We start from the raw sequence: 23968 nt of genomic DNA on the forward strand, positions 1-23968 counted from the left end.
TAAAATGGCAGTGAGTTTACTATTGCCTGGTGACACAGATGTACTTGGTTTGGGAAAATGGGATTTTATGTTATCAGAACTTCCTTTTAAGAGTGCAGCTACACTGACCTCTTGTTACTGCATGCATGAATGAAGGAAATATCTATTGGTATCTGACCATTACAGAGTAATCTGGTTGTTTTGTTGTCTGTCAAATCCTTTTGGAAAGCAAGCTGTAGAAGCTCACTTAATGGGTTTTGTAAGCAAGTAGTAATGTGTTCAATGTTTCCTTTTGTTGTCTTCGTAGTTGTTCTATTTTCTTGATGATGTATCCCCTAATTCTCTCCAAGCTCCCATCAGGAATATGGTGCACCTATGACTAATGCTGTTAAATTATTTAGGGCTATTAAGGCATTTAGTGTGACTGCTGGAAGGGTTACCATGAGGTTACTTGCTTATCCGTTGGAGCTCTGTTCTATATGTGAGTGTCAGAATTGTTCACTGAATGGGAAGAGGAATGTCAAGTTGAGTCTTGTATCTCATAATCTTCTCTCAGTTTCTGTACCTTACTGGTCAGGTTTTTGATATTACACAGGAGCCCAAACTTCTGGAGCCTAATTCTGTCATAACTTCTAATCTGTGAGAATAAGAATTTTTTGTGGGAGTCTTGCAGCCTGCTAGCAAAATTAGTGCTTTCAAAACTTCACTTGTTTCTCCTTCTAATGGCTATGAACTTAATGCACATAATTCTATAAAAATATACTTCACCAGTAGTAAGAATTCAAATTATACAATTGATAAAAGTGAAAAATATTTTTAAAAATTAAATTAACAGAGTTTTGGATTTTTAGTCATTCCAGTGACTATTGTAGCCCTTAGAGCTGTCATTATTACAGACTGTTTGAAAACCATGAGAAATGCTTCATCACAAATGTTCTGTTGTCTTCCACTATCTGATTCTTAAATATCAAGTGTACACTGACATATCAGTGTGTATAATTCTAAAACTGCTTCTGGTACAGAATCAGCTGTTCTGTAACTTATGGAAAGGAACTTTTTCTCATTTAACTTTTAGTAAAATTACTTTTATTTACACATACTCTTCAAGATGAGCTTTCAAGCATATTTATAGGAAGCTTTATAAAAGAGATGCTATGTAAACGTGTGTATAAGTGTATGTGTATAAACACATATAGTTTTGTATATACATGTATATGTTGTTCTTCCACTTCACTCTCCGTAGGTTTTAGTTTTTCCCAGAAAAAAATTTTCTACTTTAGGATCAAATATTTTTAATTTTTCTAATTGTGGTCCCTGAACATGAATCACCTTCTGTTTCCCAGTAAACTTTCTGTGCAGTCTGATGCTTTGATCCTCTGGGTAAAAGACAAATGTTGATCAAGGAGTCCTGTATTGAAATGTACTCACACAAAAGGAGCCAGTAGCCTAACTGTGTTTGGCACACAGGTTTGTGTTTGGCACCAATAATTGATTTGGTAGGATCATGGCTTCTGTTCCACAGAAATGCACATTTCTTTGTGTACGAGTTACTGGCTTCATGGTACTGAAAGACAAACAGATACATACCACCTTCCTGACTTTAGAAGAAATAAAATGTTTATCTTTCTGATCTAGGAATATTCTAGAGAGTATCAGCTGTGAATTCTTTCTAATACAGTTTTTTCTCAGAGCAGCATTTTTTCTTGAGCAAAATTCTTTTCAAAGAAGAGCTGAAATACAAGGACTGTGGTTTTTTAAAAGCTTTAAAGCCTTTTTTTCAAATAAGCTGCCTTTAAAGATGGCATTTTGTAGGTTTTGCTTGTATTGAAAGGGGGTAATGTGGCTGTTCATAACTAGGAATTAGCAGGATCTATCTTGCTTGTATTTGCATCATCAGTTTTGGTGTATATCTCTTCGCGTTTACTGTATTTGTAATGTATAAACTAAATATTTTTTCCCAAGGAATTGCACTGTCATTTTGCAGACTTTTACAGTACTTTGAAGTGGTTTGGAGAAATTACTTGGTTATAATATTCTGCTGATAGATTAATTGATGAACGACTTTTGTTACACTAACGGAGAGAACTGCTCTAAATCTTTACTTCATTTGTGGGTTAAGAAGTTCTCAGACTGAGTCTTTTTTTTTTTTTTTTAACTTTGCAATTTTCTACAATTATTGACATTCCTACTTTGTCCTTGCAGTGGTAAATATAATCACAGAACATCTGAGGTTGAAAGGGACCTCTTAATATCATCTAACAAAAAACCCTGTTCAAGCAGAGTCAGCTCGAGTAGGTTGCCCACAACTGTGTCCAGTCATATATTGATTATTTCCACAAGTACAGATCTCACAGCTTCTCTAGGCAACCTATGTCATGAAGTGTTTGACTATTATTACAGTTAAAAAATGTTTTCCTGTGTTCAGATGGGATTGCATGTATTTTGACTTGTGCTTACTGCATCTGGTCCTGTCACTGGGCACTGCCAATAAAAGTCTGTTTCCATCTTCACTCTCTTCCATCAGATATTTATACGCATTGATAATGTCCCCACTAAGAGTTATTTTCTGCTGGCTAACCAGTCTCAGGTCTCTCATCCTCTCCTTGTGTGAAAAGTGCTCCAGTCCCATTATCAAGCTTCATGGCCTTTTGCTGAAATTTGCTGCAGTCTCTTTCTTGTGCTGGGGACATGAGAAACAGACCCAGCAGTCCAGTTGTGGCCCCACCAATGCTGAGTAGAGGGGAAGAATCACATCCCTTGATCTGCTTTCAAAATTCCTAATTCCAGGTTAGCACTGTCCCTCTTTATCCATGAGGGTGCACTGCTGGCTCATGTTCAACCTGCTGTCATACAGGACCCCAACGCCCTTCTCTGCTGAGAGGCTTTCCAGCCTGTTAGCCCGCAGTTTTCCAGAGTCTCCAGGTCCCTCTGGAATGGTAGCACAGCCATCTGGCCTATCACCCACTCCACCCAGTTTTGTATCGGGGATGTGGTGACTGTGGCTGCCTTTGCCTAGCCCAGGCTCTGCAAACTCCAAAGAAGGGAGACCCCTCCCGTGACCCACCTGGTGACCTGTTCCAGGGCTGCACTACACACCAGGGGAGGAAGGTCCCTGCAACATACCACTTGGAACGCTTGAGCTACATTTTATATCTGTTTCTCCTTATTGTATCTACTGACTCTGCCCTAGAAGGGTTTGGTTCTGACTGCTTTTCCGGCAGCTGAGAGCTGCTGTTAAATCCCCTTAGTGTGAGCTAAGCAGTAGTTACCAATGCTTTTGCTTAGTGTCCTTACTCTAGTCCTAGTTAATTTTTTGCTGATACTCTGGAGGCATAAATGCAGACAATTATTTTTTTTATCAGCACGTATAATTATACTGTGAGATTTATTTTTTTATGATCTTTTTAGCTTCAAATTGTGCTTCAGAACAATATCTTTACAAAAATTTCAGTGTTCTTGGGAACTTACATACAGTTGCTTCCAAGTGTGCTTTATACAGGCTGACAGGGTTTGTGTGCTTCCTGCAGTCTAGCTCTGGACAAGCTGGGAAATGTTGTTGGAGGCATGAGACTGTGCTGTGGTTGTTAGCTGGAGCAAACTTTTGCTTCCAGCCAGCTACCAATGTAGAGGCAGAATTTAGAAGTCTTGCACAAGCTTGTTGTCTCTATAATTATGTGGCTGTTAAGAAATGGGTGGAAGTTGAATGCTCTAAAATTATAGACTATAATGATAAGACATGGTTAGTAGTGATTCTGATGCAATTTTCCTTCTTACCAACAGAGTTTCAACAGCAGGAAGGCATGAAGTCCCATCAGAAAAACATGCAGCTCTATGACACACCCTATGAACCAGAAGGCAGTGGTGTGGAATCTGATTCTGAAAGTGTGGTGAGTCACCGTTTACGAGAAAGCAAATTGCCACAGGATGACGACAGGCCTGCAGATGAGTATGATCAGCCGTGGGAGTGGAACAAAGTCACCATCCCAGCTTTGGCAGGTAGGATTTCCTAGATCCCAACCACAAAATTCTCTCTCACACTTATAGCATATACACTTGCCTTTGGGAGAAATCAAGTACTTTTTGCAAGCTCTTTTTGGCGTGTGTGTGTGTGTAGAAATGTCTGAAAAGCAGGTGTGGGCAGTCTCAAATCTTTACCTGCTGCAGAAGTATGGAACATTGCACTTTGTTTGGTGCTTCAACTGACCTGTTTTCAATCATCTTAACACTTGGTTCATGTTACAAAAACTTTTGATTCTCTCACTCCTTGTCTCTACCCCCATTTTTGACTCTATGGCAAGGGCATTGCCTTGCCAGGTCCTGAAATTGTGGAGCAATTCTTAAAGGGACAGTGTGATGATAGTGTTGGGGATGAGGAGGGAAGAAAAGAGATCAGGCTCCCTGAGGGAGCATGGAAGAAGCCTGAGAGCAATGATTACTAAGTAGTCAGTGTGCATTTACCCTGGGTGAATCCTGCTTGACAAACCTGTTTGCTTTCAGTATTAAAACTACTAGATCTGTTAATGGAAAGGAGCAGTAGGTGTCATCTAGATTGACTTCAGCTTTCAGCATGGTGTGCTGTGGCATCAACTGTGTTTGGAATATTGTATCCTAGATGGGAGGACTAGTAGATTCATGAAAACTGATTAGAGTCATTGACCTCAAAGGGTAGTGCTTGGTGATTCATACTCTTCCTGGAGTCTTGTTACAAGTGTGATTCCTCAGAGGATATGTTCTGGAACCCTTCCTGTTCAGCACACTTATCAGTAACCCAGAGCAGAAAGAGGAAATGCCCCTTATGAACTTTGGGATAGTAACCAAGGGAGGGGGAGGGCGTGAGTGTGCAAAGCTGCCATTCAGAGGGACCTGAACAGGCTGCAGAAATAGGCTGGCAACAAGCTTACAAAATCCAACCAGAACAAACCAAAAGACTAGCATCTGGAACAGACTGTGCAATTTGCAGTGATAAGGACCTAGAACTGGCTGATTTGCTGGAATACAGCTTTGCTACAATGTGCTTAAGAAGTCCTGAGGGAAAGTGGGCTAAATACCGCTAGCAGTGCTCTTCACCAGTGGTGAAGGCTAGAAGCATCCTGGCTTGTGTGAACAGGAGCAAGCCAGTCGATCAAGCAAAGTGACTGTTCCTCTTTAATTCACACTTCCTGGACATTGTGTAATGCTGTGTCCAGTATTCTGATACTAGAAGGATGTTATAAATGTTGTCAGCAGAGAGCAACCAAAATGACAGGAAAGTGCAGCACATGACAGCATGTGTGAGGAGATGCTGAGAGAACTGGGCCTGTTTGACCTGAAGAAGAGAAGACTTTGGATGAGGCATAGTGGGAACTTTCCAGTACATAGGAGGAGATCCTCAAGAAGATGGAACCAGTTTCTTCACAGGTGTGTGATGGGAAGATGAGACACAGGATGAATCAGGAGAGGTTCTGACTCAATACAGGAAATAATTTTCTCTTCAAGAACAGTTAAGCATTGGAACCAGTTGTCCAAGGAGCTCTTGCAATCTCCATCTTCAGATGTTTTCGTACTGTGTGAAGCAGTGATTGGATAAACAACCTGATCTGATTGCACAGCAGACTCTACCACCTGAATTATCTGTGATTTTGCAATTCTATGTGCCAAGATGTTGCTGTGTTACAGAAATGGGAAGTGACTTCCCTACATAGCTGTACAGGGCCAGTGTTCTGTAAGCAGAGCCTGTTGTGATAGTACCCTTCTTGGTACTATCAGGTTTCTGACCTGATTCCCTAATAGGTAGGTGGATATGGTTGGCAGAAATATGTTTCTCTTCTAGCACAACAGGGTAGAGCAACGGCCTATTGTTGTGATTCTACCTCTCTTCCTTATTTCTTCCTACATTTTTAGATTGTGGTTGATTTGTGTTTGTTTCCAAGCCAACTGATGTCTGCAGTATCCATCCTGTGAAATGTGCATGGGAACAAGAGACACACAGATGAACCTGAACAAAATACTTAAAAAGAAACCTCTTGCTTAACATCCCCTTTCCTCTTGTTGGGCTCCTATGGAACAGAAGAGGTCAAAGAAAACTGATTTGTGCTTCCTAGCAACATGGTCTGCTCTGGCATGTGAGCTGATAATAATCTTGTGGAGCTACAGGCTCAGTGACTTTCTCATTAAGCATATGCTAATAGATCTTTTGAACCTGGATCTAAAGCAGCATCCAATTTTGCTGGATGCTTTACAGGTAAAGAAGTCTCTTTCTCTAAAGAGCATGAACTCCAACACAATAGTCTAACCTGCTCATGTGGCTTGCAGTTCTGCTCCTGAGGTCTGCCTGGTGGAAACAGGCTTTGGTTTAGGCTTGTCTGAGCTGACTCATCCCATTTGCTGGACTGATTAAAACACTTGCAAGGCTTGTGCTGGGAGACTTCCTGGCTGTGAGATCCTGGCTGTAATTTGGGATATCTGGTGTATATCAAGATAGGCTAATCAACAGAGATGGGTATCACTAGGTTTCCAGTGCCATAATGGCTGTCTTGCAGATGTCTGGTGTGTGTGTGAAGCCTTGTGCTTTGAGTTCATACTATGGCATTCAGTAGACATTTCTGTGCCTTTTTGTGTCCCTGTGGTGACAGCAGTACTGTCTTTGCCTAGAGCATATATGCAGCCTCGTATCCTGACAGGTGAGCGAGTGGCTCTGAGCTTCCCACACAAGAACAGTGATTGTGTGCTACCTAGAAGTAATTTTCCTTTCAAAAACCAGCAACTTCATACCTTAAGAACACTGAGATACAAACTGTGGGACCAGTACATGTCTGTCTCCAGTAAAATCACGCTTCACAGATTTTTCAATTAGTAATACAGCAGCCACAGAAATGGGATTATTAGTTTTAAAAATTATTGTCTTAAAGAGTCTTTTGTGTGTGTATGTAAATCTTAGACATTATTCTTCATGTCTTGTTCATATTATATGAAATGGATCATTTTTAGTTCATTCAGAACTTAAGTCTTAAGCTCTGTACTCCCCTTCATGCCTACTTTTTTGGTCTTTAACAGGTAAATTCTTAAATAGGGGTTTTTTTAGTTGTTTTAAAAAAAAAGAATCTTAATTTTGTGAATTCTTTATATTTGCTTTTCAGTTTGTGTACATGTAACTGTAAATTAACAAGGTCAACCCAATACGAGATTTTATGACCAGTCTATGTGTAAATATTCTTCTAAGCATTATGTAGTTAACTCTTATGAGAGCACATAGAACAAAATACTGCTTTACAAAAGTAATAGACTAAAAGTAATAGACTAAAATATGGTTGGATTCCTTATTGGTTCAGCATGTAGCATTTTTATTTAAAATAAGAAGAGTAAACAATTTTTGAGATTAATTAGATTTCTTTGATTGCATCTGCCATTCATTATAACTTAGTTTATCTTAGGTACCTGGTTATTTGTTACAAAGGAGTGTGTAAGGATTGACTGCAACCATAGTTTCGAGCTGCTGTTTCATCTGGTGTCTCTACATTTAAGTCCTAGGAGTTATAGATGTCTAAAATAAGGAAAGAGGAGGTCCAACTTGAAACAGTGGACAGTTTGCAATGGAGAACTATTGACCCACTGCTGAGATATATGAAGTGCTCTTCTGATTTATTCTGTGGTTCTATAATGCAGCTACCTGATGTACCTAGACCAGGGGTTCTTTTTAGTTCTTATCTGAGGTGGATGTCTCTGAAAAGCACAATGTTGGTCTAAGTGGTATTATAAATTCTGATAGTGGGCAAGTCCCACTTTACAGGCTCACAACTACCATCCCCTAACTACTTGGACTTGTGGAGGTCCTGAAGGTACCCTCTGCTAAAAATTTTCTATTTTGAGAAGTTCATCTGAAGGGAACAACAGATATTTGTGATGTGAAGTGCAGACAGATTTGTGCAGCACATGTTTTTGATTTGTCAGGTGATAGATCTCAGAAACAAACCAAAGTGGCAAGCAACACCGGACTTATCATGAAGTTAATTACTCATGCAAGTCTTTTAAGGAAAACGTTTGTTCCTCTGCCGTGATTTCAGGATTTATTGCTGAAGCACAGCTAAAACCTATTTATCTCCAACCTGTAGTTGAAAAAGTAGAATGTAAGTGTGCACAGGCTATGAAATATGCTCAGGTTGAGGAGAGTATATCTGTGCCCTGACTCCTAAGCATGGAGCTGATGTCATGCTGACACTGTAGATGAAGCAAGCTATGTGTAGCCCAGGGACTTCTGAAGTGCTGAAAGATGCATCTCTGTGTAGCAGAGCTGGAATGTGGCATTTTGACTGTCTGCAGCTTGAGTTCCTTCAAAAACAAATTTAATTTTGTTTTACTGGAAGCTGTACAGCTGAAGCTAGATGTGTGTTTGGCTCTTCTGGGAAGAGGGCAGGTCTTGATAGAACTCCTGCTGAGCTGGGCAAACTGGTTTGCCCAGAAGAGTTGAGGTTGGCAAAGTAACAGGAACAAAGTAGCTTTCAGGTACACAAGTCTGGCTAGAAAAGGGGATGACTAACACCAGGGAGACCCCGTTGGCTAGATGGAAGATAACATGGGCACTGAAGAGCCCATTCAGGCATATCAGGCTGACACTGGCTTCCATTTGAGTTTATGAGAAACCTGACTTCTTGGACTGCCGGGAGGGGAATAGCAAACCTCTGGGTAAACGAAATGCATGTGAAGTCTGTAAAGCCCCTCTGCCTTAAAAAATATATGGGCCTATGCTATGAAGAGGGCCATTTGGTAGTAGTTTCCAGCACTGATCATGGACTACTTCTTGAAGGGGAATCTGTAGATGCCAGACTTGGGTCTCCTCTGCTGGCTGCTAAAGCACAGGGTAGTTCTGGCATGCCACCACCCCTGGGGTATGGCACCAGATACAGGGCAGTGGAAGAGAGGCCACATAGAGAATGGGGAAGTGTCAGGTGTGCAGGTATTCTGTAGCTGAAATGGCTGTGATAAACAGAATTACTGTAGCAATAAAGAACTACACTGCCAGTTCCATGGAATTAGGCTTCTGAACCTTCATTGTGAATACAGTAGGTTTTAAGAGGGGATTTATAGCAGCCAAAACTCAGACCTGATAACAAGATTGTATCTCACTTGTTGGTTTAATCTGCTTGGTTATCCCTTCAAGGCTGCTTCTTCCTGACAAATTAATTCACAACAACAAAACAAACAAACAAAAAAGCAAACCCCCCAAAAAACCCCAAACCAACCAACCAAAAAAAAAACCCAAACAACAACCACCAAAAAAAACCCCACCACAAACAAACAAACAAACAAACAAACAAAAAGGCAAAAACACCAAAAAGGAAAAAAAAAGGCAGGAGTCCAGAGACATGTCTGAGCTTTTCAGACAGAAAAAAACCCCAAAATATTAAAAAACATCTGAAATGAAATTTAACTTTTTGCTGGTTTTGGAGAATAGATCCTACCTTTAAACCATCATATTAGTGACTTTTTACACAGGCAGATAAATATAGAACAAGGGGGAATGGTTTCAAACTAGAAGAGGAGAGATTTAGATTAGATGTTAGGAAGAAATTCTTTACTGAGGTGGGTGGTGAGGCACTGGAACAGATTGCCCAGAGAAGTTGTGGATGCCTCATCCCCAGAAGTGTTCAAGGCCAGGTTTTTTGGGGTTCTGAGCAACCCGGTCTAGTGGGTGTGGAATCACTGCCTGTGGTGACATCCTCCTTCCATTCGGGGATTGGAAATAGATTGTCTTTGATGTCATATCCAGTCCAAGCCGTTCTGTGATTCTATGATGTAAAGATATTGCTGTTTACAATCAGAGCTGGGTTTCACGTTTGTTTTGTGAACTGAATTTTTTAGTGTCTGAAAGATGCTCCTTGGTCAGAAGCTGACATTAAGTTCACTGATTTTCAGAGAATCTCCTGATTACACTGTTTTTCTTACAGTTGAAATAATGGTACTGTTCATACGTGTTATGGGCAAGTATGCACATGCAATGTTTCTTCTTCTTATGCTAATTAGCTTTCATTACCCAGTAATGAGGTTAAATCTGATTTTATATTTTGAGAAAGAACCAGCATATTACTGCCGTGCATACTTAAGAATGGGATTGAATACATTTGCCCAGTTTTGGCAAAAATTTGTGCCTGCTTTGTCTGAATAGAGGAGAAATTTGGAATTGTCATAAGTCCCATGAAGATAGCATATATATATATTATTATAAAAAAGCTCCAAAACATTTTCCATGTCCAGCATGTCTCTACACATTATCTTTTTTGAACTTTAACATTATAGCTGTCTTCCTGCTGTTTAGATTGCTTTAAAACACTAAGTACTACCAGCCACATGCCTAATTGACTGTGTGTTATAGTAAATTTAGTTCTAAATGCATAATACCTATAACTTCGTAGGGGGCCCCTTCAGTTTACCTTGCAACATTTTTTCTCATGTTGCTGTTGAAGTTCACAGAGGAGCTGCTTGAGCTGTTTGTGCTGGTGCACATTGTGATGTTTACTTCCTGATACAGTTGAAGCCTTTTCTGCCTGGTGCCCAGTAGATGACCTTGAAATAAAGTCTTCTGCAGGGTGGGAATGTTAATTTTTGATGAAGCAGCAAACCACAGAAGACAGTGAGAGTCAGGAATATGGTGTGGGTAGCTTCTTTCACTCTTTCTGTCAACATTCTCTTCTTTAATTATTTTTAAATTACAGATATGTGGAATCTGTAAGTGTAGAATGAGGACGCTGACATCATTATTTATGTGCTTTGCTAGGGATGTTGCAGTGCTCTAATCAATTATAGCTTTGCAAAGTAAGTCATATTTGTTTTCTTGGAATACTATAGTTAGTGAGAGAAACTAGCAAATGCTGTTTTCTGTTTTCACCTCTTTGTTTCCTAGTATTTAAAGACAAAAGCTTTGTGCCAGTGTTGTATAAGTGCCACTGTTAATTCTTTGCTACTTGACAGTATTTGTGATGGGTGTTAGCTGCCTGGATTTGCACCCAGATCACTGTTAGGATGATACCACATTAAACTGAGGATTTCTTGATGTTCTCACTTGTTTGTTCCTGGAATTATGGTACGTGACTAAAAGCTTGTTACTGTTAATTATTTAAGAGCATCATCTCTGGGGGATGAAAGTAACAAATGTTAAGATAAGTACTAGTTATTATAACAAGGTTTAGAAGAGTGTGGCTTTTGTTACTGGAAAAGAAAGAGAGTTTTAGGACTACTTTGCATAGTAAGAAACACCTTTACACGATACATATAACTCTGTAGATAAAGCAGTACATCATAATGCTAGTGGGTGTATGTTTGTTCTCTGTGGGGTGTGAAACCTCTCTAAGTGCTACAACTCTTTTGGTCCTTCTTAACCTTGCCTGGAGAAGTAACTATTGTGTATCTTGCAGCCCAATTTAATGGAAGTGGGAAACGGCAAGCATCTCCTTCTCCCTCAAATGACCAGCACAGGCAATTAAGAGCACCTGGAGGAGGCTTTAAACCCACCAAACATGGCAGTCCAGAATTTTGTGGGATCCTGGGAGAGAGAATAGATCCAGCTATTCAACTGGAAAAGCAGATGTAAGTAAGCACAGTAATTGCTCTCTAGCTCTTTGCCTCCCCACTTACAGGAGCAGAAAGTGCCCAGATCCTGCTGTCCAGCTGCCCTTCTCAGTATCCCTTGTGCTCACAAAAAAACTACTCTTTATTAATCCTGCTAAGTGTAAGTAACTTTGGGGGGGGGGCAGAATAATCTTAAATGGGAAACTCCTGTTGGGAACTGTGAATTTTATCTAAGTATATGCAGGTATTTCACTTTCAACCATGTTGGTTATATTGCATTTGTGAAAAAAAATGTACATCACATAGTACAAAGCCTGCCTTAAAACTGCCTCAATTCCATATTTTTGTGGTTTCGTAACATGTTTCTAATATATCAGACATGCCTTGCATCTGGCTGTGATACTCTTTCAGGGAGAGAATGATAAGACCACTTAGAAAGCTTTTGGAAAAAAGACTTATTTCTGCTTTGGTGGTGTCAGACTTGAGAGCGGTGTTCAGAGGCAGTTTTATCAGCTCCAAAATCAGGTTCTCAGAGAATTCTGTGGAGTGAATGTCTGTATCCACAAAAGTGGCCCTCGTGCTGCCTCATTGTTACCCTTCCTTGAATGATATGGACAGAGTGGCTTGTGTGATGGAATGATCCACCATCCTGTGTCATACCAAAGGTGCTGCCTCTTAGAAGGGGCCAGAACTCCTGTTACACAAAGAAAAATCTTCATGTGGGGCAATTTACACAGGTTAGACTGATACTTGTGGGCACTAAAAAGCCAGCGGATTCATGCAGTAAAGGAGGAAGCTGTGTCTTGAATCCCTGAAGGCAGGCCCACTCCAGAAACTATCACTCTACTTTAGATGCAGAATTTATTTGTACAGGGGAGGGAGGGCAGAATTTTGCATGTATGTGAATGTGTGCTTTGTGAGAATACTTTGTTCCTGAATGCTGGTGGTATTAAGAGGTTTAACAATCCTTTTGCACTTCAAATCCTCAGTAGGAGAGAATCCTCTCATTGTGTCTGAGAGCAGGTAGTTCCAGAATTCCTTTTCCTTTGACATTCTGTTTTTACAGGCAGTATTTGGAAGCTTAAGCTTGAAACAGAGAGTAATATCATCTGCATGGTGTCATGTTCCATCTAATCAACCTCAGCCTTTGAACCATCTGCTCATTGACAGGTTGTGTTCTTATCTCCAACAGAGGAAGTAGCAACCGTTATTGTGAAATACTGTTAGATAAATAAATGATTAAAAGGCTATAAATTTGACTGTAAATTTGGTCCTCAGACTTGGTAGTTCCAGCTCACCATACCCGCCCCCCCAAATACATTTATAATACTGCAGGAGGTTGAGTATCTGTTAACTGATTTTTGACTCATAAATACATTGTTATGTAGTTTTCTTTTTCAGCATAGTTGCAGTTACATGTAACTGCAATTGATATTAACCACTGAAAAACTGCAGAGCTAGTTTTTCTTCCTTTAATTATTCAAATGTCAGTGACATGAGGTTATTTTTGATTCCTCAGAATGCAGGATCAAACCTGAAATGAATGCACAGTTAACTATAATGTGTCAGAAAGTGGAAGAATTTAGATTTATTGTGCCATAGATTATTCATAATAATTCAAGTTCCTCAAGTTTTAGTGCTGTGAGACATCTCCACAGCACTTGCCAAACCCTTCCATCTTTCTCTACAAAAACGGGGTCTGTTTCTGTAGAAAGGAGTACACAATCTAGAGGAAAGGAAGCACAAAAGTTAGTAAATGGGTAGCTAGGTTAGGAAATTCCCCAAACAGGCAGAAATACCAAGGTGTGTTAGGATATCAAGAAAATATTTTTAGTTCCTTGTGATTAAGGAATTGGAAACTATGAACTTAGTTCATAGTTCATGGACCCAGGGGAATCAAATTAATTTGTTCTATTTCCTCAATAACAGTACAAAGAAGAAAGTGTGTTCTGCTGTTTCCATTGTCTTATTGAAAGTGAATCCCTCCCAGCCTTATAATCAAGATCTGGTGGTTTCCTGTTTTGTTCTGACCAACTCAGAAGCAGAGTAGCGTTGTACATTATATGAGCTGTAATAACTGATTATACTTACTTGTATTAATTGATGCTACTGTCCTGTCTTTAGTGGAGCTGTGGCCCCTAGGTGGCTGAAACTTGATCATTGACAAAGTAAGGGACATCAGGAAGAATGTTATGTAAACCATAATCAGGGTACTTACAGTCTTGGGAGGAGGTCTTGAATAAATGTCAAAGTGTGTGATTATTTTTGAATTCTGCTTTAATTTGCATTGTGTGCCTATGTTTTTCTGGCTACCTTAGGAGACATGCAGATTGTCCTGTGTGTTTGCATTGATGTCTCTCACAAGCTGTCATTTCACTTTTTTAAGATCACATCATTGACCTTTGATGCAGACCTTTCCTGCACAAATACCTACATGTTGACATTCAAAAAAAAGCACACCCAGGGCAAACAGACCCAATACAATTGAAACAGCAAATTACTCAGGAATTTAAAGCTGAGTACAGCACTATGCTTATCTCAGTAGCTAGCAGGAACAGGAGCAATCTGAGTGTCCCATTTACATGGGTATATGAGTCACAAGCAATTACTGGATACTGCTGTTTACTCTCAGCTGTAGCCAAAACAGCTTCCATGCATCCTATCTGAACAGATATGAGTCAAATGTTCTCTCATCAACAGTTGTCTTCATACTTTGCTCTTTTACTTCCAGATCTTAAAAGCAGGTTTTTCTTTCTCAAACCAGCCTTGTATTCTTCTTCCATGAACCTTTCTGACAGCTGGGGAACACCAGATCTGAAGAATATAAGAAATACTTCCCTCTGAATATCAGTCTGGGATATCTCCCTGATTTTGGCAAGGGGGATATAAATATAAAAATATAAAAAATATTTTTGTTTGGCCCTAATATATTCCTAGCTAATAGGAATAGCTTTTAAATTTTCCCAAATCCACTTTCTGAATCACACTTGTGTTAATATTATTCCCTCGCACTCAGAAGACAATCTAGTCTTTAAAGTGCTTGTTGACAAATACCTTTCAGTGGTAAATATCTGAAGGGAAATAGGGAGAACATTTCCTGAAAACAATTCAATCTGTGTCTCTATTTTTATGAAGTGGTGAAGCGCTCAGGGCCTCCCTTAATAGTTTGTTGTGAATATACAACAGTATAACCTCCTTTTAGTTCTCTCTGGTGCAGACTTTGGTTGTAACCAAGCATACAATGAATTTTTAATTTGAGCCCCAACTCTTTTTTAGCTCATTCATCAGCTTTGACAATGAAGCTGACACCAGCACAAGGTAGTTAAGAGCATGACTTCTGTCAAAGGGTCTTTATTCACTTACTTTGTAGCTGGAGCATCTGCCTTAGAGTTAATTCAGCAGAACAAATGGAAGAAATTTTTTTACACAAAGCCAGCAACAGTTCCTGGTAAGAACAGACGGAAAGCACTTCTGATGTATACCTTGAGAGACATGGTAGTGTCACACCATGTTTCAAAGTGTATCTGGCAATTGCAGGAAGGGAAAGATCTTCCTCAGAGGTGCGATTGACCCAGTACAGGGCCAGACACATAATGTTGCTTGGGAAACTTAAGGGAAGGGTTGAAGCACTTACTTGGGGAGTGTGACATTTTAAAAGCTGATATAGAGCAGCATGTGCTGAGGAGGTTCTTTGTTTGCAGTGGTCAGTTTAATGAAGGACACACATCTCCTCTGCCAATTTCCCTTTTTTCCCTGAATTGATTGCACTGGCTACACAGATCCACGGGGGATTTGCATAAAGCACTCTGAGCTGCCACAGCTCTGTTTAGAACATGTCATTGTTATAGATCTTCACACTTTATCGCTTTTCTCCTTCCTCAGAGATTTATTTTAGAAAATCTTTTTGACTGTTAACTGTTCGTATTCTCCACGTGTGATTTTCTGTTTGTTTGCTTTTGTTTTCTTTTTTTTTAATCTGGTATACTAGTTTAAAAACTGATCTGCCACTGGGATGAAATAGAGCAAATGTTTGTATCATGGATCTGCTGCTTACAAGACAGATTATGTAATGTGTTACTCTAAATGGCAATCTCTTACATAAAACCGTACACCAGTCTTGATGCATGCTGCATCCTGATCTTTTTTTCTTTCAGCTGACAGGAACTACAGGCCTCCACAAGTTGTAATGTTAACTTTCAGATAATGATCTCTATCCGTAATTTGTTAGATCATGAAGATATCCATGTGATATTAATGACTATTCATACCTAAAGAAATTAGGTAGTTGAAAGCATTGTGAGTGGGAATATTTGTGTGTGTATTAATCTCTTTGCTTTTTTCTAGATGGTATCACGGAGCAATCAGTCGGACAGATGCAGAAAATCTGTTACGTTTATGTAAAGAGTGTAGCTACCTTGTAAGAAACAGTCAAACGAGCAAGCATGACTATTCTCTTTCACTGAAGTAAGTACTTGCTATTAAAACATAATAAATGTAATTTATGAGCCATAACTTCTCTGGTGCAAGAAGAGAAGATTATCCAGTTTGTTGCTATACTGGTTCAGCTCCAAAGGACAGAGTTTGGGACTGTCAGCCTGCATTATGTACAGCCACAGTCCTTGAATTAGTACCTTCCAGTCTGGGGATGTTGGTCTTCATTTGGTGCCCACTTAACTAAATAAACTTGGATTAATTTTTTTCTGGCTCTGATTTGAGATACTCCTGCTGCTTATGCTTTAGGCTGAATAAGGAACTGTATTATTCGGGAATTTTATTCCTTTTGGGGTTTTGTGCTTTACTGGAGTAGAGATGTACAGCATTGCTACAGTTATTGAAAATAAAAAGCCCAGGATCAAGGATGAAAGATCTACAGAATTAGGAAATGAGCACTGTTCCAGTTTTAGCAGTGCTTTGAATTTGCCTCACCTACCTTAGGCTGAGCAGGGTGCATTACAGATGTTGTGTTCAACGTGTCATAGAATGTACTTTGGGTTGGAAGGCATGTTCAAAGACCATTTAGTTCAACCCTCTGGGCCTGGGCAGGGTCTTAAGCTCGCTTCAGTTTCTAGCTGAAGAAGATTTTCAAGGTTTTCTGTGCAGGAGAAAAAGAAGCCCCTTGACCTTTGTATAAACTGTACAGGTTAAAGGGAACTGCTTCCTTTCTTTCTATCTTACAGGACAGGGTCTGATATGGAACATACCCTTTCAAGTAGGTCTGTGACACAGGCCTACTTACCTTTTTAACTAGCATTACTTCTGCCAGTTTGCCTTTTACACTGTTTCTTCATGTGTCTGAAGACACAAATTTATTGCTGGGATGATGGTGATATTGACGGTAGCAAGAAGAGTTTTATGAGTAGCACGAAAGCTGATCCTTTGTTACATTCATAGGTTCATTAGAAACAGAGGCCCACATCTACTCTAACCTGGTTTGGTCTGATTGTCTAAAAAGTAAATTTCAAACTGGTATTACATCCCCACTTTGGGTTGAGAGGAAGTGCATCTTTTAAACTAGTTTTAAGATTCTTTTCTAAGACTTAAATAAAAAAATATTTTGTAGGACTGTTTTCTAAATCGTTATTCCTTTGCTGTTATTTTTGGGATTTCTCTGTAATGCAGAGATTTGCCTTGAACTGGAATACACTTGCTTTGGAAGTGCAGTTCAGCTCGTGTTGTCTCTTTTATCATTTGATCTGCTTATTCTCTGACACAATTGGTCTCTAGATATTTTTGAACATTGGAGCATTAATGGCATGTGCTTTGGGTGTAGGCTTAAATTTTCCCTTAAATTCATGGAAGTCTTGGAATAGACTTTTTTAAAAGTATTTCACTTAATTCTTGCATCAGCCCAGTAATTTTTGTTACTCAACCGAAGCACAACTTCCAGAGGAAAAGGTGACAGTTAAATTTATATTTTGCTATTTTGAACTACTGGGTTCAGGCTCTTAGTATCCTTTTGTAGTGCCTTTGCACAGGACTACAATATTCCCTCTTAGTTTGTGCTTCTTGGGGACCTTCACCAGCATGTGTGAATCAGCATTTTTTTCAGTTAAATATCACACATATCTCCTTCAGGGGAAAAGGAAGAGTGACACCCTGATTTTGTATTGAGATTAAGTAACAGTGATTTAAAGTCTGTACTGCAGCTTCATGTGGCAAGCTTTTTCTAAAAAAAAAACAACAAAACCCAAACACCAAAACCCCACCAAAACAACAAACAAAAACAATAAACAAACGAAGTCCAACACACACACAAAAACCTAAAGAACCACTCAAACCACTTTACTCTAGTTTTTGGGGTTTCGTTTCTCTAGTAGCAAAAGGTTATGTTTCCCAAAACACAGCAATGAGAATCTACCCAAATATTATCTGTATTTGAAAGGTTAAAAGATGGTAGCACATGCTCATTTGCTTTTAATATAACTGAGTATTGCTCAGTGGAGTCATCTCTGTAGACTTTCTTTTCCTATAGCAGGAAACCTTTCTGTGTTCTGTGGACTTGGAGAGGGCCAGACAGGCTTAACTTGCATGGGGAATTTGTGTGAGATGTTTGCCTGATTCAAATTCCAAAAGTTATCATTCCAGATATAATGAAACATCAGAACAGCTTCATTACCAAATTAAAATGCATCTGTACATAAAGCAACCATTGAGGTAGTTTAAATTGCTCATGCCAGTGTCTGTCATTTTGAGATACTGTAGTTTACCCAGGGACATTTAATTGCACGTGGATTGGCTATCTCTGCAGGCATCAGAGAAGGTATTTTTGATGTACACATTCATGCGTTGCTCATGTCAGAAACACGGAATAATTACTGTTGATGGCAAGTGTTTGAAGCTAAAAGCATCCTTCTATGGATTGTGAGAGAGCTGAGCCTCCTTGTCAGTATTGTTTAAATTCTCCATAGCAGAAGAGGGAAAGAATATGATCTACCTTCCCAGAACAATATGATCCCAAAGGCCCAAGGGGCAGCTGTACGTTCTCTTGTACCTCCTCCGTCAGCCCTGCATTGCTGCATTGTTCCCCGTGTTTCCTCTTCTCTGTATTTCTTCAGGGTTGTAGATGTTTGGCTCATTCACACCCACCCACTCTTTTATTACACCTAGTTTTAGTTGCACAAGGCTTGGTAAAAACTGGAGAACCTTACTCCTGGTAACTCTGTTGTGACCAGGAATCCTGCTTTCTGGCTGCCATTGAAATGCCTAGTTGTGATTTCCTTGTCTTAGACCTGTTCTTTACTATCAAGCTGGAAGTAGATGTGCAAAGGGAAGAGAGAGAACTATTTCTTGAGTGTTTTAGGTGTTAAGCTATTACTTCACTGCACATCAAGCTCTCAGAGGTGCCTATCTAATGTAACAATAGAACAGGACCTCGGGATAGGGTTACTGTGTTTGTCTTGCTCATTGAAGACCAAACACTGACTGGGCTCTACTAGGTAATCCTTTCAAGTCACAATTTCCCCTTTGCAAGGCCACAGACCTTTTCTGCTCACAGTATCGAAGGCCTTTGTAAGATCAACAAAGGTTACGTAGAGACCTTTGTTCTGTTCCCTACACTTCTCTTGCAGTTGTCTGAGAACAAATACCAGGTCTGTGGCAGATTTTGGAGCATTTAGGTTGTCCCCCCAAGTTCCTTAAAATGATCATCTCACTTCACGAGGATCAGCGTGGCCAACTCAGATATGGTGACGCACTTTCTGAGCCCTTTCTAATAACTAATGGTGTGAAACAAGGCTGCGTTCTTGCACCAACCCTATTAACAATCTTTTTCAGCATGATGCTCCTTGGATGGTACCGGCAGGATACGATTCTTTCTGCGTTGTCTTTTCTCTTCGATGCTGTGTCTGCCAGGCGGAGGCCCGAGCACAGGCCCTGGCACAAGCCCAGCGCTTGCTCCACAACCTTCCTGCCCTGGGACGGGGACGGAGGATGGGAAGGAAAACGGAGCTGCCTGGGAGGGAAAGCCCAGCCCGTGCCTCTGAGGCAGCGCTCTTGGCAGAGAGGGCTGTCCCTCGGAGCATGCTGAAATACGGAAACATCGCGTGTGATGAGTGTGGAAAATATCAGCGTTCTGCTTTGACACTTCACTTTCAAGAACAGACTACATAGTTTACAGCGTAATCATGGCTGGGCTTTGCGAACGAAGATTTGGGAAAGGTCTCTACCCACATTTGTTACAAGCACGTTGGTGGCTAAAAAGGCCAATATGAGATAGACACATCCGGTTGCAAAAGGCACAGCAGAAAGACTCCTTAGGTGGTATATTCTGCAAGACATGATTCTTTCTGCCTTGTCTTTTCTCCTCAAGAGTGATCCTGCGTGAGTTCTCAAAGGCATCAGCAGCGTTATAGATGGTGTGTCTCCAGACCTCCCGGTTGGAGGCCAGAGTAGACCAGTTATGATGATCAATATGGCCAAGGCTGAGATGTTGTTTCAGGGAGTCCTTGTATCTCCTCTTTGGGGCTCCTCTCTTGCAGCAGCCAGTGGCAAGTTCACCATAGAGCAGGATCTTAGGGAGGCGGTGGTTGGTCCTTCATCCTTGAGACGTGCCCTGCCCATCGCAGCTGTATTCTCATCAACATGGCCTCAATACTTGTGACTGATGCTTGTTCCAGAACAGATGTATTGGTCACATAATCTGACCAGTGGATGTTTAGGATTGTACGGAGGCAGCGTTGATGGAAGCAGGTGGTGGCGGTAGATGACCCATGATTCAGATCTGTATAAGAGAGTAGACAGCTCTATGGCTCTGTAAACACTGATCTTTGTACTTTTCTTCAAGTGTTTATTTGGCCAAACTCTTTTATGAAGCTTTCCAAAGGCACTATATGCCTTTGCTAACCTGTTGTCTATCTCTCCATCAATCTTACCGTCCGAGGAGATGAGGCTGCCTAGGTAATTAAACTGCTGGACTGATTTGAGCTCTGATTGGCCAGTGGTGATATGGGGATGATGGGGGACTTCCTGAGGTGCAGGTTGATAGAGAACTTTGTGTAACCAGTACCATGTTCTCTGAGGCTGCCTTCTTTGTGAAGGCAAACTTCACTGAGAGCAGCAATGTCGATGTTGAGATGTGACAGTTCACGGGCAATCAGACATGGTTCTGATGTTCCAACATGCTGGAGTTAATTTGGCTGCACCTTTGGAGGCAGGTGTATATGCCTTTGTCTTTTGATCTTTGTGTGACTGCATTTGTAGATGTCGATACAGGGCTTTGCAAATGCAGGTAAGGCCCTCGAGCCTGCGCAATGGACTTTTTGGGTGAGACACAGTGTGTGCTGAACTGAGCCCACCCTTTAATCCTAAGGTTCATCTGCCGGGGCCGAGAGAGCTTGGACGGTGGCAGCGAGGTCCTCAGGACGTAGTTTTGATTTGAGTGACCTCCTCTTAGATGGACGGCCTTACAGGGCTGAACGAACTCCATCTGCCCGGGTTTGGAGTTGTCCTTCTCTTCTGTGTGTTCTGGGCTCCCCCTCTTGTCTCCCACCATGGCACACTCTGCACCTGCGAAGCTCCCCCTCCCTCGCTCCTTTCCGTGCCAGGGCCCGAGCCAGGCGCACCGCGCTGAGCGCACACGGCCCGGGGCTGACTAGAGACTAATGCAAACCAACATTAAAACAGTCACATAGTAAGTAGTGTATCAGACCTCATCTAAGATTACTTGATAATGAACAATGTCAGTAACTAAAGAGATTAAAATGTTTTGTTGAAACATCTCTAAAACTCAATAAAATTTTAAATTTAGCCTCCACCTTACAAGCTGGCTTCAGTTTTCAAAACTAGGTGTTGTAGTAGACATTGACCTATTAGAATGCCTACATTACTGTTTATTTTCTTAAACTGAAACAGTCTTTCTGCTGTGCCTTTTGCAACTGATCTTGTCTATCTCACCTCTTTAGCCACCAGTGAACCTGTAGCAAATGTGGGTTAGAGCCCTTCCCAAATCTTCGTTTGCGAAGCCCAGCCATGAATTTTAGGTTAGGATTACCTCACCAGTGCAAACTGTGAGTAAAAATAGCAGTGGGCATTACTTTCTGCTCTGTCACATAGTTTCTGCACAATCATAGCCACTGGAATTACAGAGCTGAATTCAGAGAGGATGGTGTCAGTGACATCGTGATCCTGTGGACTCATAAGCACGCATGTGGTTTCCCTGAATAGTAAAGGGATCAGCAAGCAAAGTTTTTTTTTGTCAACATGATCTGTGGAAGCGGTCCTGTTTTCCAAAGCTAGGTACATAGACTTTGGGTAGTTCTGGATTTTGGATGAATGCTAGACTTGCACCTTTGAGTTGATTTAAAACACGCAATATGTTCTTGTAAGTAACTCTTGTGATATTGTAAAAACTACAAGTTTCTTCCTGTCAATATAATTTGTAAAGAGGTGGCATTTTTGATGGCTCTCTAAATCAGTGATTCAATAAAAATATTTAAAAGTGTATTACTAGTCTGCTGTCAGCCTAAGTAGTACTGACAGGTAATAGCCAGGAGTCTGTTAGTAGACAGCAAGGATTCTGTCACTTCTACAGAGTGCCAACAAGCTAAACATCCTCACTACCTTCAAAGCAGTAGATAGCAGCTGGTTATAGAGAATGGAGCCTGGGCTCAATAAGGTGATCTTCACATCTTGGGTGCAAATGAACACTGCTAGCTCTTGCTTGTAGGGGAAGAGACATTGTTTACTTTACCATGGAGACAGTGTCTGCTAGATGTAGAGTGATGGCATTGTGTATTCTGTGCTTGAAAAAGCAGAGCTGAAACAGAAAAAGCAGTAGACAGGCCATCCTCTGCATGCCTCCAGTAAAGGATTTTTTGAAGTTTTTTTCATCTGGGGGTAAAAAGTGAGTTTTTATTTTTCAGAGGAGGTTTTAATTTATTTCTTTGTTGCTGTAGATTGACATGAAACATTATAGGTTTTGTTCAAAGTGACAGCATGTAATATAAATAAAAATCATGAATTGGAAAAGCATTTCAGAATGGAAGAACAACACAATATGTGTTTTCTACATTGCTAGAATTTTTTTTTCTGATGTTACTGCAAAGCTGTTGCTTCTTTTTCGTCGTTCAAGTGACATTTTGTCAAAATTAATGCAGAAAGTCTGTTCTGACAAAACAGCGCTTTCTTCAGCAAAAACAGTTTTCAGAAGGCTTGGCCAAACTTTTTGATTGTAAGCATAAATGATGTTTCAAAGCCATTAGCATTTTCTGGAAAAAAAATTACTAGGTTTAATACCTAATTAATATTTATTTAATGTTCTTTTATCACACTTCAGGCATAAGATCAAAAAAACCCAAAGTCTGTTTAGCTGTCTGCACAATTCCTTTCCCATCCTCACTGGATTTTGAAAACTGAAGGAAAACGTGTGGGAAAGTTGTAATTCAAAGTCACTTGCTTTTATGGTTCTGTTGCCAAACATTTTAAACAAGGTGTGACTATTAGTCATATATCAAGTACTGTGTCTGTGTAAACATCTGTGCTTGAGAGTTCCAAAGCAATTTGGTGCAGGGATTAGCAACTAGCAATTCTCTCCTCCTGTATTTGAAACTCATGGGAATGGTTGCAAAAAGGAAAAGGAGAGAATAAAATAGAAGGGAAGAGCAGTAGCAATGTTTTGTCAGTGGTTTCCCTCAGTTGAACTAAAAGTTGCAACATTTGAGAAACTGCAGTGACGTTCAGAATTCATAAAGTAGCAGTATCACATCTTAGGTCAGGTCCCAGCATCTTCTCTTGCAAAACATGTATGTCTCATCTCTTCATGATACTAGCTGTCATCAGTGTTCACATATGTGAATTTGGAATTGTCATTTAGGTTCTCTTCTTTGAAAACCTTGGGCCTGGCAGGTTCTAATAGGTATTGCTGTTGAAAGAACTGAGAAATCAGCATTCCAAAACCAGGTCTTCTCACTGTCAGGCACTTGTTCAGGTAGACTCCAACAGTGCTTCAAGACCTAAGCAGAAACTGATTTACAACCAGTTCAGCCGTTGAGGCTTTTTCCCCGTTGGTACCTGAAATTTCAGTAATGTCTTTGCGTACTAAAATCAGAGTTTAAATCAAAAGAATTTGGAGGACAGGAAGAGGGAGGAGTATGACTTCCAGGTTCCTTTCTAACAGTGTCCCTTTAATCCTGGTCACTGATCTAGCAGCAGTAGTACTGTTAATCAAGGGTAGGTGCTTTCTGCCCTTACTAGTTACTAAAGGCACTGATTCTCTGAGTCCAGGCATACTAGAAGAGGGGAGTCTGACAGAAGGACAAACTTCAAGGGCAAATAGAGAAAGAGAAACAGCACAGAAGAATCCTTAGTGTAGATGTGAACAGTTTCAAATCTTATACAGTTGAAAGTGTTTAATTCAAGGGCATGGTTTCAAGGTGCTAAGCTGACTTTCTTCCAACTTAATTTGTTCTTCATTCTAGAAGACAAGAATTGTCTGGTTTGATATTTCTACTTGGAG

General features: G+C 40.4%; 1 protein-coding gene across 2 annotated transcripts in view; it reads left to right on the forward strand.

The window, feature by feature from the left end:
* Nucleotides 1-23968, forward strand: part of LOC108506595 (SH2 domain-containing adapter protein B-like) — a 62069-nt gene that overhangs the window by 31637 nt on the left and 6464 nt on the right. The window contains exons 3-6 of one of the 2 annotated variants that reach the window (XM_017833779.1): nucleotides 3760-3975; nucleotides 11364-11535; nucleotides 15862-15981; nucleotides 19291-19737. In XM_017833779.1, coding sequence (XP_017689268.1) covers nucleotides 3760-3975; nucleotides 11364-11535; nucleotides 15862-15981; nucleotides 19291-19543 — 761 coding nt within the window. In that variant the 3' untranslated portion in view covers nucleotides 19544-19737. Of the gene's footprint in view, nucleotides 1-3759; nucleotides 3976-11363; nucleotides 11536-15861; nucleotides 15982-19290; nucleotides 19738-23968 lie in introns of those variants that run through there. The other variant, XM_017833781.1, reaches the window with a different exon arrangement.

Source organism: Lepidothrix coronata, unplaced genomic scaffold (assembly GCF_001604755.1).
Source record: "Lepidothrix coronata isolate B3197 unplaced genomic scaffold, Lepidothrix_coronata-1.0 Scaffold220, whole genome shotgun sequence".
NCBI lineage: Eukaryota > Metazoa > Chordata > Aves > Passeriformes > Pipridae > Lepidothrix > Lepidothrix coronata.